This window comes from Geotrypetes seraphini, chromosome 6 (genome assembly GCF_902459505.1).
Source record: "Geotrypetes seraphini chromosome 6, aGeoSer1.1, whole genome shotgun sequence".
In the NCBI taxonomy this organism is placed as follows: domain Eukaryota; kingdom Metazoa; phylum Chordata; class Amphibia; order Gymnophiona; family Dermophiidae; genus Geotrypetes; species Geotrypetes seraphini.
The window spans coordinates 187,012,212-187,026,271 of NC_047089.1; the positions used below are offsets into that span (position 1 = coordinate 187,012,212).

The window sequence follows — 14,060 nt, forward strand, 5'->3', positions numbered from 1 at the left end:
AGTCACCGCGCATTCCTCAGCGCTTAAAAATCTTTATTTCGATCGCAGTCAGTTCGTCATAACTTTCTGCACAATCTCATCGGGCGAATTTACTACACTAACAGCATGGCTGATAAAAAAATCGGAAAGCGACACAAACCCGATCCACCCTCACCTTCGAAGGTCCCACTTCCCACAACGGACGGAGACGCTAATATAAAGGAAATCCTGGCAGAATTAAAGGTAATGAAAGAAATTGTTACTGACACCAAAACGACCACGGATGAAATCAATGATAAGATTACAACCTTGTCGGCTGATTTCTCCGTGCTGCAAACACGTGTCACCACGCTGGAGGAGAAAATGGCCGCGACTTCCACCTCAGTTAAAGAACTACATAAACAAACGGCCAGAATATCTGCTCTAGAAAAAGATCTTGAAGATAGTGGGAACCGATCTCGAAGGTGCAATATTCGCATTTTAGGCCTAAAAGAAGGGACACATGAACGTGATCTAGCTAAATATTTAGAAGACCTTATCCCTAAATTGCTAGACATCACGTTCACACGTGATTTCGAAATCGAGCGGGCCCATCGGGTCCCCTCTTACCGCAATACAAATGATCGCTTTCCCAGGCCTGTAGTATTCAAATCACTCCGGTACCAACATGTGATTGAAATAATGCAACGGGCTAAAATCCGCTCTCCTGTGAAACATGAAGACTCCACTCTGCTGTTTGTACCTGATCTGAATAAATCCACTGCACTTCGCCGCAAGCAATTGCTCTCATACAGGCCACAGCTTAAACAACTATCAGCTAAGTTTGGCATGATGTATCCTGCTCGCATGAGAGTCACACTGCACAATCAAACTAAAGATTTTACTTCACCTGAAGAACTGGCAGCCTACATCGAGCAGCAATCTCCTACTCCAATACATCAAGTCTGACTGTGTTCCCTCTACTGCTGCACTTCTCTGAATGTGCCACCCTGCTTCCACCTGCATGGCTGGAATTGATCTCTTCGGATGTCTCTAGCTGTGTGCTGAGGACTGTTTAAGTATTAATGATTTGTTATGTTTGATTGGTGACTGTTTTCTGGTTTGGACTTTGTTCACACTCAGTCCTATGTATTAAGGGGTCTCTGCTTTTCACTCCTGCTGTTTTAGCCTCTCTGCTGCACTCTTAGGTCTTTTCATGGCTTTCTTGCCTGTTGTTTCTATGATTGCGCATGAGTTGTCAGGTTTCTTATTCAACATGAATCTATGTCAGGTGTCACACATTTATTTAATCCTGGAAATGTATAGAAATGTACTTTTTTTCTCCTTGATAGGATGGTGTTCTATTTTCAGACAAGCATCACTCATAGCTACTCACATTCATTCAAATGTCACTTAATATCATATCATTGAATGCAAAGGGTCTTAATAATCAGATTAAACTGAAGAAGATTTTGACACATCTAGACCAAGACAGTCCGGATATTATTATGATTCAAGAAACGCATTTAAACCAATCTGCTTCCAGCAAAATACGTTTACATTGGTCACTACCTGCCTATTTCTCTGCTGCTGTGGATAAAAAAGGGGGTGTACTTACTCTAATTAGAAACAAACCAGGTCTGAAGATATTATCTTCCTCCTCAGATCTTATGGGCAGATGGGTGAAAGTAATACTGCAATATGCAGGTCAATCTATCACCATTCTGAATATATATGGGCCTAATTCTGATTGCCCTGACTTTTTCCGCTCCCTAGTTGCTACTGTGCTTGCAGATCCAAACTCTCAAATCATCATGGGAGGGGACTTCAACTTGATTCTAAACCCAATAATGGATAGAAAGTCAAATTGCGCATACAGGAAATCCAGATCGTGGTTCGCATTACAGGACCTTATAAGGGTACTACATCTTTCTGACATTTGGCGGTGTATGCATACTGCTGATGAAGAATTTACTTTTTTCTCCAATCCCCACCTTACTTACTCTCGCATAGACTTTTTCCTATTGAGTGATTCATTATGTACTTTGGCCACTGACTCCTCTATTTCTCCAATCACGGTATCAGACCATGCATCGATATCACTTAAACTTACTTTCCCACAGCAACCTGCTCGACAAAAACAGTGGCGCTTTAACTCTACTCTGCTGCAAGACTCCAAATTTAAAGACACCATCAGAGAAGCTATTAAAGAATACTTCACAATCAACTCCCCGGAACAAACTTCTTGGCCCAACTGCTGGGATGCGTTTAAGGCATCAATAAGAGGCACAATAATTTCTTACTCAGCTTACCAACACAAGATACATAGACAAAAAATTCACAAATATGAATCCGAAATCGGCGCCATGGAGTCCAGACATCAACAGGATCCTTCTAATATTGATAATCTACTTCAACTAACCAAGCTCAGATTCCTATATAACTCAGTTCTCCGTAATCAAGCCTCTAATGAAGTGTTTAAACAATCTACCACCTACTTCTCTGAAAGCAATAAAGGAGGCCACCTTCTGGCTACTTATTTGAAAAAAAGAGCTGACAAATCCAACATTTCTAATATTATTTTAGATGATGGGACCTCAATAACGGACACTACTGAAATTTCTCAAGCCTTTAAGAACTTTTATGAAACCTTATACACATCAGAATTGCCCTATGCTAGCTCAGGATCTGCGTCTAAGTTTCTGAATAATCTGGAGCGTCCTTGTTTGAAAGATGATGATATCTCACTGCTTGACTCGCCTATCTCATCCTCTGAAATTTCCAAGATCATAAATTCTATGTCACCACGGAAAGCTCCCGGTCCTGATGGCCTGACGGTAGAATTTTATAAAGAATTTCAAGATGTCCTTATGTCGCCATATATTCAATTTATTGAACACCTCATCACCACGGGCAGTGCCTCAGGTACGTTCACTGAAGCTCACATTATTGTGCTCCCTAAACCGGACAAGGATCCCAGACATATCTCCAACTATAGACCCTTGTCTATGATAAACGTTGATGCGAAAATTTATGCCAAACTCCTTGCTAACAGACTACAATCAGTGATATCCAAACTTATATCACCTGATCAATGTGGCTTCATTACAGGTAGATACTCCAATGATAATACCCGTACCTTTGTACATGTCATCAATCAGGCTCAGCTTTGCAAACAAGAGCTCATAGCGGTGGGGCTGGATGCTGAAAAGGCTTTCGACCGTGTTGAGTGGCCTTATATGTTTTCTGTTTTGAAATGGTTTGGAATCACTCAGTCCTTTATTGATAAAGTACGTGTTCTCTACTCTTCCCCCTCAACCAGGACGCTCATAAATGGATCACTGTCATCTTCCTTCCGTCCTTCTAGGGGAACCAGACAGGGTTGCCCCCTGTCTCCTCTGCTCTTCAACTTGGCTCTTGAACCATTGCTGATAGCCATACGCTCATCCCCTGAAATTGTTGGGTTCAAGTATCATGATTTGGAAATAAAGACGTCAGCCTACGCAGATGATGTTTTACTATACATGACTCCCACCTCGTTACCCTCCCTTTTTCAACTAATCAGTGACTTCTCTATGGAATCAGGTTATAAACTTAATACAGGCAAGACTGAGGTTTTGTCCCTTAATTGTCCTTCTGTGGAATCTGAAGTGAAATCTCTAGGTGTTTCCTGGACAAGATCAAAAATGAAGTATCTGGGAGTGTTGTTCGGCCCTTCGTTGGAGGAGACTGCCCAACTCAATTCTGAATATCTTCTCAACATTGTTAAATCCTCCACGAACAAATGGTCTCCCTTGCAATTATCCTGGTGGGGTAGATTGGAGACTATTCGCATGATGATTGTACCCAAAATCAACTATGTGTTGAGTATGCTTCCTTTTCTTCTACCTTCTTCATTCTATAAAAATGTTGAATCCATCTTATCTAATTTTTTGTGGAAAAATAAACAACCACGAATAGCATTACTCAAATTAAAGGCAGACAGGTCTTGTGGGGGAGTCAACTTTCCTGATTTCTTCCACTATCACTGTGCATTTCTTCTTCGCCAGTGGACTCATCACCACCTAACTCTACAACCATTCGAATCTCCACACTGGCTTTCCCTGGAGAGTCTCAGATATGGAGAGAATCGAGTGAAATTGCTTATGGGATCCCAATTATCCCGAATTGACAAAACAGATCGAATTCTTTCCTCTTACTTGTCTGCCCTACGTAAGATCGACTCACAACTGGAGATTTGCTGGGACAAATCTCGAATGATTCCCATCTGGAATAATGCAAGTTTTCAGATACAAGGCTCACCAGTTTCTTGGAGACATTGGCAACAATGTGGTATACATACGATTCAAGATCTGATTCAGGACGACGCATGGATGTCTTTTCAAGACCTCTCTCGTAAGTGGAATCTACCCAACAACCAACAATATCAATGGATTCAGCTCTTACACTGTATCAGGAAAGTGATTCCGAATCCCCGTATTTTAAGATCACGTCCAAGCCTGGAATCCTTACTCTCCAAATTCTCAGCATGGCAATATAGAGCTTCGCTCTGGTACAAATGGTTACAAAAATCTTACTTCAGTATTCCTAAGTACTCTATGCTAAAATGGAATGAGGTTTTAAGCCTACCTTCAGATGCAATTGACTGGGAAGCTGTTTGGCTTCAGTTGTTCAAATCCATCAAATCTGCCTCATTACTACAGTCAATGTACTTTGTTCTTCACAGAGCCTTATGGACCCCTATTTTGGCCAACAAGATAGACTCGACAAAATCCACTAACTGCTGGTCTTGCCTGACACACATAGGCTCCTTGAAGCACCTTTTATTTACATGCAAACATCTGTCAATATACTGGGAGAAGGTTTGGCATATAATATGTTCAGTGTTACACATCCAAGAACCTCTCACTTTTAACATCATTATTCTGAATTCAAAAGCTATTACTTCGTATCTAGATCCATTTGAATGTAAATTGTTAACCATAATGCTGTCACTAGCTATTCAAAATGTTCTTTGCTGCTGGAAAGATTTGTCACAGATTGATTACCACTCTTGGTGGAATAATCTTTGTCTAACCAGTAAATATGAAAAAGCTTTAGCTGAAAGAACTGCTTCCCTTTGCAAATATAATAATATTTGGTCTCCCTTAATAGTTTATTGCTCTGATCCTAACACCATATCATAAAAGTTAGAGATTTATGTATTATTTTCAGACTTTACTGATGTTCTATTTACATTTCTTGGATTTTGATCATCGGCACTCCTTTAGTTGTTGTACACTTGACATATCCATGCCGTTTTATCTCATGAACATTCTGTCAACAATGTTTTCTTTTGTCTTATGCTGATATTTCTTTCTCTTAAACCTTAATAAAAATATTTGAACTAGAAAAAAAATGATCAAGTAAAATTCACCATATTTCAACTCTTTCTATGACAGCAAGCAATGGCCACACTTGTTCTATCTCCTTTAAAAACCATATCTTGGACTTTTTAAAATTATTATTACCTGTGAGGCATCCCCATGATAACATAATCCACACCATTCTCACTTGATTTGTCAATGATAGTCTTTAGTGCTGGAATCAAAACCTCACATCCTTCCAACCCAAAGCGTTTCTCAGAGGACCATTTCCTATGCAGGAACTCTTCAAACCTGCAAAAGGCCCAGGGAAAAGGCAGATTCACTAGTCACATCCTCAAGGTGATTCCTTTATATGCATTCTTACAATATAAAATAAAAATTCATGACAAAAAGCTACAAAAGTCAAAGTAAAATAAAATATTCAAATTATAGATTATAATAATAATAATAATAATAACAACAGTTTATATACCGCAGGACCGTGAAGTTCTTTGTGGTTTACAATGATTAAAATGCTACAAATTGAATAGAACTAACAAAGTTAGAAATTAGTGACTAACAGTTCTAGAGATCAGTTGTTGTAAGAAAGATTGTGCAGATCAGCTACCTAAGTACTTCAGGAACAGATATGAAATATCTCAATTGATATCACAATAAAACCACTATTAATATAACTAGACTGGTGTCTGTAGTTATCATAATCCACTTAGACACTTCCAGGCCCATTCCTTTGAATAAATTATGTGGCTTCAACTAGCAAACTAAGAACTAGATGCACTAAACAGTGTCAGTCCATGTGGGTCCGCTGTGATCCGATTTTTTTGCCGATTCCAAAAAAGCAATTGATGCACAAAAGTATTGCATGCAAATGATTTGCGTGGAGGCTCGCCGTAATCTCCTGTCCGCTCTCTCTCTCTCTATATTTTCCCTGCTCAGGACTGAAGCTGGTGCTGGTCCCTACCTTCACCCTTTCCTCCAAGGCCTGAGTTTTCTTATGGGACAGGACAAAGATCCTGTCAAAGCAACAAAACAGTGTGATGATGCAGTGGGCATAGCCAGAATGATGCCGAGCTATATATATATATTGCATGCATACTCTTATGCACCATTTCCCTAGCCTGATTGAGCTTCTGCTAATCCATGGAATCTATTGGAAGGACCAAAGGACCTCCCTGATAGAAACTTTTCATGTTCTAGCTGGTTTCCTGGGGATTAATCTTTTGATTCACAGGGCTGGTGAGCTCTATTTTCCCTGCTCAGGACTGAAGCTGGTGCTGGTCCCTACCTTCACCCTTTCCTCCAAGGCCTGAGTTTTCTTATGGGACAGGACAAAGATCCTGTCAAAGCAACAAAACAGTGTGATGATGCAGTGGGCATAGCCAGAATGATGCCGAGCTATATATATCCAACAGATTCCATGGATTAGCAGAAGCTCAATCAGGCTAGGGAAATGGTGCATAAGAGTCTACTACCCTATAAAAAGAGGGAAGGGAGAGCAGAACAGTTTCCCTGTGAGGAGGCCAAGGTGTAAGAAGCCGGCACCCAATCAGATATTTGCAGCACTGTCTGAAGGTATAGGACCCTCTTATTTGTTTTACCTGTGGTGTTTATTTTGTTAGATATTTTTGTCCCCCATAAGATATCTTGACCTTTTTTTTATGTCTTGTCCTTTTTGAATATGTCCTGGTAAAGACCAATTGTGTCTTCCTATCAGTGGGAGGCTGTAGCCACAAGTGGAACTACGTGAGTGGTGGCAGGAGGGTAGACCAAAGTCAGGCCTAGACCTAACCTGAGACTTTTTGGGCCAGGTTATTTGTTGAAGTTAATGATACAGATGTTATGAACATTCTTCTTTGGTTTTGTTGTTGATGCTTGAACCACTAGCTGTTTGGGCTTCAATCGCTGGGGTTTGAAATGGACTGTTGCGAGATTTGCCAGAACATGGACTAAGATTACTCCAAATTGTAGGAAGGATCCAGTGGACATTTGGCCCATGCCTACAGCCCAGTAATGTGAATGTGGGCAGTGCAAACAGGATGTTTGGTCTACACTTATGGGTGGATGGCATGCAGCTCCTGTCTCTTCCATGTTTGGTGCACAGCACTGCATATGCCTGGTAGCTCTATAGAAATGATAAGTAGTAGTAGCAGCAGCTCCTTGGAAAGAAACAGCCCACACTGATATGTAGGTGGTGGACTGAGAGGAAACTCTGCCTATGCCTACGAGTAGACAGCATGACAGTCGTCTACAGATTCTCCTAGAACAATGTTTCTGAACTCTGTCCTGGAGTAACTCCCTTGCCAGTCAAGTTTTCAGGATATCCACAATGAATATATATGAAAGAAATTTGCATATAATGGAGGCAGTGTATGCAAATCAAGTTTATGCATATTCATTGTGGCTATCCTGAAAACCTAACTGGCAAGGGAATAACTCCAGGACTGAGCTGAGAAACACTGTCCTAGAACACATGTTGATCAAATTCCTATATTTAATGTGGTAAGGAAGGTGGGGAAGATGTCACTTATAAAGTGATAGAATCTCAGTCAGATTTTAATTTGACAACATTTCTGAAATATCACATATTGAGCCACATGTTTATCACCTTTATTTCAGAGATTAATACAATCATCAAATGCCTATTTCAAAAAGAAAGATTTACTTTTTGGAGGACAGAAATTGCAAATATTCTCAAATGTGGCTAGAGCCAAGCAGTTAAGACATAAAGGCCCTTATTCTATAAACAGTGCCTGTCACCTAAGTGGAAAAAGTAATATTATTAAAATTATTTCAAAAAATGTAGGTGCCTTCATCGTGACTACAGAGGTGCTTTATGACGCCTAATGCCACAGTAGACGAAGCTAACACTGGAAGTGGCGTTATCATAACGTGTTTCCATAGAGGCAATTCATGTGAAAGGTTGGCACCGGAAATGTATGCCTTTAAAACCTTTCATGAAGTCACAGTTCTATAAATAGTGTCATTGTGTGATTGACACGCAATTGGCAGACATTTTATAGGCGGCTGTACAAATATCAAACTAATACATGATTCTTCAGTCAGTGAAATTTTTGTTAGATACGGCCTTTTGTGGTGTAAACGTAAATGATAATATGAAAACAATGGAAGTAGCCTTCTTAATGAAGGCTTCATGGTTTGGTATAGGATTATTTTATGTTTTGGATGTTGCTTTCCAAAATAAGCATACAAGGCAGTCTTTCTGTATACAACATCAACATAAGGAAATCATTAAATATAAAAATAAACAAACAAATGTGTCTAGCAAGTGTTTTCTTACAATACCTGGTGGAACGAACCAGCCTGGCCAGCAGGGTGCGCTTCTCCTCGTTGTTAAACTGCATGACTCCTGGCGTTTCAAATTTTTGCCTTATCCATTGACATTGCTCCAGGTCATTGATAAACATAAACTCAACACCGATGTGTTGGCAGTAAGCTATCTGTTTACAAAATATGAGATAAGTGAGGGAAAATCAATGGCGTTCAAATTGTGTATACATAAAGGTAATTCTTCAGATCTCAAAATGTAAGAATCACGGCAGTAACTTTGGGGACAACGATAGCAGGAAAGTCTAGTAGAACTGCTCTTAGCAGCAGGCTTTTGAGCATCTATGTACATGCATACATTTAAGGGCCGCTGCAGACAACATTTTTAAGACCTATCCTGACCCACTCCAAAACCTGTATTTCCCTTCAATTTTTGAGTAGGGTGGTAGGGGCAGAAGTAGAAATGGCAGGGAGGAGATGCTTGACTATGGATGGAGCAGGGTAGTAGGTATGTAGCCGATGATTCATTTAGGGTGTACAGATACCCATGAACTAGTCCTGGGAATAATAATAAAAAGTTGATAAAGTCACACTATGAGTATAGAGAGAAAGTATAGCACAAAAGAACAGCGAAGCCTGACCAGAAACAGGCCCTTAAGATACTGGGGGTAATTTCATATTATACAGCTGAATGCACACATACATATATACATGCAAGACTGTGCATGCCTATATGTGCACTGTGTGTAGGTGTTCCTGCGAGTGGAGTTAAAATGTACACATGCATATTATAAATGATACAAGTACACACATTGAATGCATACACAAATTTATGCTTTCTTTGGAGGAGGTGTAAATTTGTGTGAGGAGTTCTGCATTATTAGGGTTCTGAAAGTTGGTTTCATAAAAAAAAAAAAAAATGTACATAGGTTCAAATGTTGCCTTTTTATAACATAATTTAAACAATAATTCTTCCTTGTATTGTATACTGGGAATTATCACACTTCAACAACATATATATTCAAATCAAATATTTTTATACTGTGTGAGCCAGTTCCTCAGTTTACACAACATACCCGACAGGACAAGCTTGTTCTCAAAAGTTGTGAGCTGTGCTAACCCAGAAAGGGTTTAATAAGCATGTAACATCCCTGTACCTGGTGTGCTCAGTGTAATAAATTATAAATAGTGAAAATCACACTCTAAAATCAATCGTGTATAAGATGAAATACTTCCCAGTATGCTCCTACTGCAATGAGTATGCTAATATTCACAATCAAACTAGAGGTTTAACTGTCCAACCAATTTTCTCCCCTTCATAATAAGTATCAGTTCATTAGATGAAAAAAAGTATACCCAACAATAAACGCAAAAGTAGGGTTACTTATCTCCAAAAGGATGTCAAAAATTAATCCGTCAATGACCAAGCTGGGATGAACATGAGATTAGCCAAGTGATTCAGTGGCTATGCCATGCATTATTATTTGGAGAATCTGAGCTATTTGTCATTGTAGACCTTTTGAAACTTGTCTTCAAAGACATTTTAAATTTAAAAAAAGATTATTCTGTATACAGAGAGAAGAGCATGGAATTCCAGTGCAGAAGAGCAATACAAAATGAATTTTGTAAAAAAATCCACTTTGACACGTTATTTCTAAATGTGCAAAACTAACAGGTGTATATGCAAGTGACAATCATAGTACCTTGGACAGATCGTGTACTGTATCAGAGGCTAAACAAGGAGTGTTATCAATAATAAGTACTTATAGGTTGTTATTGAACAAGATGAGCTCGCTGGGACTTGGAGAAACATTAACTGCATGGGTTAAAGACTGGCTCAACGGCAGACTTCAAAGGGTGGTGGTAAACGGCACTCCCTCCGAAACGTCGGACGTGTTCAGTGGAGTACCGCAGGGCTCGGTCCTAGGTCCAATCCTATTTAATATCTTCGTACGGGATCTACCTCAGGGGCTTCAGGGTAAAATTGCATTATTTGCCGATGACGTTAAATTATGTAATATGGTAGGCGGAGGTACCGTACCCGACAGTATGACACAGGACCTACTTTTACTGGAGAAATGGTCTACTATTTGGCAGCTGAGCTTTAATGCCAAGAAGTGTAAAGTTATGTACCTTGGTAGCGGAAACCCTTGCAGAACCTACACTCTGAACGGTGAGACCTTAACTAGAACTGTTACAGAACGGGACCTGGGAGTAATCATTAGTGAAGATATGAAGGCTGCCAATCAAGTGGAGAAAACTTCATCCAAGGCTAGACAGATGCTGGGTTGCATCCAGAGAAGTTTCGTCAGCCGTAAGTCCGAAGTGGTGATGCAGCTTTACAGGTCAATGGTGAGACCACATCTGGAATACTGTGTTCAGTTTTGGAGGCCACATTATCGAAAAGATGTGCTGAGAATAGAGTTGGTTTAGAGATTGGCCACTAGGATGGTCTCGGAACTCAAGGATCTCCCATATGAAGAATGGCTAGGTAGGTTGCAGCTATACCCTCTCGAGGAACGAAGAGAGAGGAGAGACATGATAGAGACGTTCAAATATGTTACTGGCCGTATGGAGATGGAAGAAGACATCTTTTTCCTTACAGGACCTACGGCGACAAGAGGGCATCTGCTAAAAATCAGGGGTGGGAGATTTCATGGGGACCATTAGGAAGTATTTCTTCACCGAAAGGGTAGTTGATCATTGGAATAATTTAATTTTTAATTTTAATTTAATTTAATTTATTTCTTATATACCGCTATACCGTGAGGTTCAAAGCGGTTTACAAAAAAGATACATTAAAGATACAATAAAATAAAATAAATAAAGATAAGTACTTGGAAGTTCCCTTACTGTCCCGAAGGCTCACAATCTAGCTAAAGTACCTGAGAAAACAATTTATAAATAGTAAAGATATAAAATATAAAGACAGAGGTTGAGATAGAGACAGATATGAATATTCCAACAAGTATTCAATAAATAAATTAAATTAGGATTAAAAAATAATAAGTAAAATAAAATAAAGATAAAAAATAAGAATAAAGAATAAATAATCTTCCACTCCAGGTAGTAGAGGCCAGCAACGTGCTAGATTTTACGAATAAATTGAATAAACATGTGGGTTCACTTCAAGGAAGTGCTTAGGGGGGTGGGTTATTCGAATGGGCAGACTTGTTGGGCCGTCGGCCCTTTTCTGCCGTCATACTCTGTTTCTAAAAATCTTGTACTGAACTTGAAGCTGTGCAAGCAGCCAGTGATGGAACTTCAAAAGGGGAATGATGTGATCTTGCCTTTTGCCATGACAAAGGGTTCTTACTGTCATATTTTGTACATTTTGTAAGTGCTTAAGTCTAGCATAGACATCGTTGCAATAATCAAGATGCAACGCGATTAGTGCATAAGAACTTGGCAGATTGCAGAGATTGCATTAGATCTCCCTAGGGAAAGGCGGCAGTTCAGTCATTACACAATGGTGATACCCAGTGGTCAAGATTCTGGAAGGAGCTCTGGCACATGACCAGTCAGTCAAAGACCAAATTGGGTGAGTTGGGAACAGATAAAGTAGGGAGAGGGGACAATATAACCTCAGATAGTTGATGAACGTTTTGTAAGGTGGATTAAAGATGGAAGCTCTAAGTAATAAATTTTTTTTTAACCCCAAAACCTGTCACCACCTACCCTCCCCCCCCAAAAAAAAAGCTGCCACAAACTGAATTTTCAGCAGCAACTGTCAGGCTATTTAAAATGCCACCACTACCTGTTTAGTTTAGGACTGAACATAAGAACATAAGAATTGCTGCTACTGGGTCAGACCAGTGGTCCATCATGCCCAGCAGTCCGCTCACGCGGCGGCCCCTGGGTCAAAGACCAGTGCTTCTAAAATGAGTCCAGCCTCACCTGTGAACATCCCAGTTTAGCAGAACTTGTCCAGCTTAGTCTTGAAACTCTGGAGGGTGTTTTCCCCTACAACTGACTCCGGAAGAACGTTGAAGTTTTCTACCATTCTCTGTATAAAGAAGAAGTTCCTTACGTTTGTACGGAATCTATCCCCTTTCAACTTTAGAGAGTGCCCTCTCGTTCTCACTACCATGGAGAGTGTGAACAGTCTGTCTTTTATCTACTAAGTCTATTCCCTTCAGTATTTTGAATGTTTCGATCATGTCTCCTCTCTGTCTCCTCTTCTCAAGGGAGAAGAGGCCCAGTTTCTCTAATCTCTCACTGTACGGCAACTCCTCCAGCCCCTTAATCATTTTAGTCGCTCTTCTCTGGACCCTTTCGAAGTGTGTCTTTCTTCATGTACGGCGACCAGTGCTGGACGCAGTACTCCAGGTAAGGACGCACCATGGCCCAGTACAACGGCATGATAACCTTCTCCGATCTGTTTGTGATCCCCTTCTTTATCATTCCTAGCATTCTGTTTGCCCTTTTTGCCGCAACAGCACATTGTGCAGACGGCTTCATCGACTTGTCGATCAGAACTCCCAAGTCTCTTTCCTGGGAGGTCTCTCCAAGTACCGCCCCGGACATCCTGTATTTGTGCATGAGATTTTTGTTACTGACATGCATCACTTTGCACTTATCCATGTTGAACCTCATTTGCCATTTTGCTGCCCATTTCTCGAGCTTGATTATGTCACTTTGTAGATCTTCACAATCCCCCTGTGTCTTCACTACTCTGAATAACTTTGTATCGTCCACAAACTTAATCACCTCACTCGTCGTACCAATGTCCAGATCGTTAATAAAGATGTTGAAGAGCAAGGGTCCAAGCACCGAGCCCTACAGCACCCCACTGGTGACACTCTTCCAGTCCAAGTATTGTCCATTTATCTCCACTCTGTTTCCTATGCTCCAGCCAGTTTTTAATCCACATGAGTATTTCATCCTTGATTCCATGGCTCACAATTTTCTGAAGTAGTCGTTCATGCGGAACCTTGTCGAACGTCTTCTGAAAATCCAGATATAAAATGTCGACCGGGTCACCCTTGTCTATCCGCCTGTTTACTCCCTCAAAGAAGTGCAGCAAGTTGGTCAGGCAAGATCTGCCTTTGCTGAAACCATGCTGGCTGGTCCTCATTAAACCATGGTTGTCAAGGTAATCGATGATGCAGTCCTTTATCAACGCCTCTACCATCTTTCCCGGTACCGAGGTCAGACTCACCGGTCTGTAGTTTCCCGAATCTCCCCTCGAACCTTTTTTAAAATCTGTTTAGCAGCTATCACACTTGGCAACCTGAAACTTACTTCACCTCTCTACTATAGAGAATGGCAGAGCAATTCAACAGATTTCAGTCCACTACTCTATGTGGAAAGGCTGAAATATATGGACAGTGGAGGTCTACACATTCACTGGATGCTAGTGAACATATAACCCAATTTAATACTGGCCAACGTAGGACTTATTCTTAAATTGCATTCAATACTTAAATAAAAGCTGGTGTGAAAAAACAT

At 40.3% G+C, this 14,060-nt stretch overlaps 1 protein-coding gene across 6 annotated transcripts in view; it reads right to left on the bottom strand.

Annotated features, from left to right (window-relative positions):
- Nucleotides 1-14,060, bottom strand: part of OGDH (oxoglutarate dehydrogenase) — a 216,877-nt gene that overhangs the window by 62,781 nt on the left and 140,036 nt on the right. For all 6 annotated transcript variants that reach the window (XM_033948028.1, XM_033948025.1, XM_033948029.1 and 3 more), the window contains 2 exons: nt 8,628-8,782; nt 5,469-5,615 (listed from right to left, as the gene is read on the bottom strand). In XM_033948028.1, coding sequence (XP_033803919.1) covers nt 5,469-5,615; nt 8,628-8,782 — 302 coding nt within the window. The remainder of the gene's footprint in view (nt 1-5,468; nt 5,616-8,627; nt 8,783-14,060) is intronic.